At 41.4% G+C, this 3726-nt stretch overlaps 1 protein-coding gene across 1 annotated transcript in view; it reads right to left on the reverse strand.

Moving 5' to 3' along the window:
• Positions 1-1005: 1005 nt before the first annotated feature.
• EIF4A3 (eukaryotic translation initiation factor 4A3) overlaps positions 1006-3726 on the reverse strand; it is a 23768-nt gene continuing 21047 nt past the window's right edge. Inside the window, exons 10-12 of the mRNA XM_008055190.1 lie at positions 1741-1848; positions 1517-1644; positions 1006-1346 (exon numbers count right to left, since the gene is read on the reverse strand). Of these exons, the coding sequence (XP_008053381.1) occupies positions 1330-1346; positions 1517-1644; positions 1741-1848 (253 nt within the window). The 3' untranslated portion in view covers positions 1006-1329. The remainder of the gene's footprint in view (positions 1347-1516; positions 1645-1740; positions 1849-3726) is intronic.

Genomic DNA, 3726 nt, shown 5'->3' on the forward strand with positions numbered 1-3726 from the left:
AGTGATACTGTCGACTGCTTCCTCGAACAGTCGACATTCCAGACTACTAGCTGCAGGACTGAGCCATCAAAGGGAAATAACTTCATCACTGACTACCCAAGGGTCAGGTTGCTATCCAGAAAGTCTTCACCTATTGAAATCATCAACATTTAGGATTGGTGGTTTTTAAGTCTTTGATAATCACATACTATTTCCGAATCACTGGCATGGTTGAACATTTTCATGAGTGTTTCTTTTATTATTACCTTTCCTAGACAGCATGTGACGCAGATTAAGCTCCATCTCCTCCTTCTGTTTCCTGCCATCTCCTCCCCAGGTCACTGATGCCACCCTACTCCCCTGTAACACTGTGCCATTATTAACCCAGAATCATTATGACTGGCAATGGAGGCCCTTCAGCAGCTGTTCTTCTGGAGTGCCTGTGTGAAAACCTGGCCCACACCTCATATGTAGTATGGGGCTGACAGCAGCTCCTGAGGAAGTGGGCTGAGTCTCTGAGTCAGCACGCCCAGACCCAGCACTGTGGTGGGCATCATCCCCACTGCTAAGCACGCCTGTATCTGCTTCCAGATAATCACTCTTGGCGAACTCATCAACAGTGCAGACCTCTAGTCGAGTTTCTCACAGGGACCTGCAGTGCATCACCTGGGGCATCTTGTTAACTGTACCCTCTCACTCAGCAGGTCAGGGCAGGTCTCAGCACCCGCACGTCTTACCAGTTCTTAGTGATGTAATGTAGCTGGTCCACCAGTCACAATCTGAGCCACATGGACCAGTCACAGGAAACTCCATCTATATACCGCACCATTTCACATGCCTTTAACTAGGATCACCTAATGAACTTTAAAAATATTTCCACGCTCTCAAATCCTGGAAATTTAGATTAATACCCACAACCAGATAACGGGCCGGGCAATTTTACTATTTCCATTTAGAAGATCAGAAAATAGAGTGAAATGACCTGCCCGAGACTATACAGCAAGTTACTAGAAATATAAATCAGAGTTTATGAAAAAAGTTTCAAATGTTTAATGAAAAAGACTTAGAGCAATGTATTATTTACACATGGATAAGAAAAAATTGCAGAATCCCCAGAACTTTTCCTGGGGGGTTGGGGACTATGGGAAGAGAGTTCATATAAACCCCATTAAATAGAAGCTGCCCCCAAATATTTTCAAACCAGAGCACAAAACAGGTGGACAGTCTCCAACTCATCTTCAAGTGTAGTGAGAATGCTTCTTCAGGTCAAATATCCCAGATATTTCCAAACCAGAGCACAAAATAGGCAGCCAGTCTCCAACACACCTTCAGTGTGGTAAGACTGCTTTTTTAGATCAGATCAGCAACTGAAAGTGAAGAAAGATATCAATTAAGAAAAAATACAAACAAAACAAGAATGTATAAATTCAACTAAAGTTTCACAATAAATGTCTCAAAACCAAACCAAAACTCAAGTGTCCCAAACCAGCAATTAGGAAGTCCCTTCTACGTTTGCACTAACAGAGTCATCCCCTACCGTTCATGGGCATTTCATCAATCTGCGTAGAATAGTACTGCTCAATATCTCTGAGGATACGGATGTCATCATTCTTCACAAAATTAATGGCCACACCCTTCCGGCCATATCGCCCTGATCTCCCAATTCTTCAAGAATAAAACAAAACCACTTCAGTAATTATAGCACAAAGATTTAGGAAATGCATCAACAAAAGTGACACCAGTGAAGAGCTTGCCTCCTACCTGTGTATATACAACTCTCTGTTATTGGGCAGGTCGTAGTTAATGATAAGGGACACCTGGGGGACATCCAAGCCCCTGGCCCAGACGTCTGTAGAAATGAGCACTCGGCTGCAAAAAGAAAGAGTATTTGAGTCAACCATCTTAGTCATAAAAGTATTAGATTGGACTTGCTTCTATTACTAATTTTAAGCAAGCCTGGTTACAAAAAACATATCATATCACCCCTCACATTGGTCCCCCTAAAAACATTAAGTGTTAGGAATTACACTGGGAAAGACCTATTCAGAGAGGCATTTCATTTAGTTCCTTAAATCACGTATGTGTTCCATCAGATGAAACCATTTCTTTTCTAGATATCTTTTACTATATACTTTATTTTTATTTTAAAATTGAGATGGGGTCTCACTCTACTGCCCAGGCTAGAGTGCAGTGGTGTGATCATAGCTCACTGCAGCCTTGACTTCCTGGACTCAAGTGATCCTCCTGCCTCAACCTCCTGAGTAGCTGGAACTACAGGTACATACCACCTCATCCAACTAAATTTTTTTTTTTTTAATTTTGTGTATAAACAGGGTCTTGCTATGTTGCCTGGCTGTTCTCAAACTCCTAGCCTCAAGTTATCCTTCTACCTTGGCCTCCCAAAGCACTGAAATTACAGTCATGAGCCACCATGCCTAGCCTACTATATTTAACTTGTCAATACCACACCAATAATTGAAGAAATTATTTTATTTTGGCCTAGTAAACAATTAAAAACAGTACCCTCACTGATTTTGGCTCAGTGGTTATACTATCTTCAAATCTGAAATTAAGTTCACAGCATTCCCTCACATACCACAGAGTTGTACTGTCTACCACGGAAGCCAAAGCCCCACATGCTCACTGACCACCTGAAACACGGCTGCTCTGAAATGAGACATGCTGTACGCGTAGAATGAAGACATTTTTAAAAAATGCAAAAAAGTCCTCATTAATTTTAAAATGTTAATTACATGTTGAAATGATATATCTTGAGTTAAATAAAATATATCATTAAGAATAATCTTGGGCTGGGATTAGTGGCTCAGCCTGTAATCCCAGCACTTTGGGAGGCTGAGGCGAGTGGATAACCTGAGCCTAAGAGTTCGAGACCAGCCCAGGCAACTTGGTAAGACCTCGTCTCTACAATAAATAAAAATTAGCCGGGCATGATAGCACTTGCTTGGAAAGTTGAGGTGGAAGGATCGCCAGAGCCTAGCAAGTCAAGGCCAAGGTGGCCATGAGTGTGCCATTGCACTCCAGCCTAGGCAACGGAGTGAGACTCCAACAACAACAAGAACAAAAAAGGTCTTTCACTTCTCTGGTTAGGAAGATACTAAGGTATTTCATTTTTTGTGTGGCTATTGTGAATGGGATTGTGCTTTTATTTGGGTTTCTGTTTGTTTATTGTTGTTATATAGGAATGCAACTGTCTTTAGCACATTTATTTTATACCCTGAGACTTTGCCAAAACCCTTTATTAGTGCAAGGAGGTTTTTCATAGATTCTCTTGGGTTTTTGAAGTATAGAATCATGTTGTCTACAATGAGGAATAACTTAACTTCCTCTTTTTCTATGTGGATACCCCTGATTTCCTTCTCTTGTTGATTGTTCTAGCTAGGACTTCCAATACTATGTTGAACAGGAAGGCATCCTTGTCTCGTTATGATTTTCAGGGGAAATGGTTCCAATTTCTGTCTGTTTAGCAGTATGATGGCTGTGGGTTTCTCATAGATGGCTCTATTTTGAGGTATGCTCCATCTATGCCTAGATGTTTGAGGGTTTTTATCAAGAAGGGGTGCTGTATTGTAAAGCTACGATAATCAAAACAGCCTGGTATTGGTACAAGACCAGAACAGACCAATGGAACAGGATAGAGATTCTGAAAGCAAAACCTCAATTTCTCAACTAACTCATCTTCGACAAAGCCTCCACCACCAACCACTGGGGAGAGGAGAACCTATTCAG

Source organism: Carlito syrichta, unplaced genomic scaffold (genome assembly GCF_000164805.1).
Source record: "Carlito syrichta isolate Samal-C Ts95f unplaced genomic scaffold, Tarsius_syrichta-2.0.1 Scaffold301768, whole genome shotgun sequence".
Taxonomy (NCBI): Eukaryota; Metazoa; Chordata; class Mammalia; order Primates; family Tarsiidae; genus Carlito; species Carlito syrichta.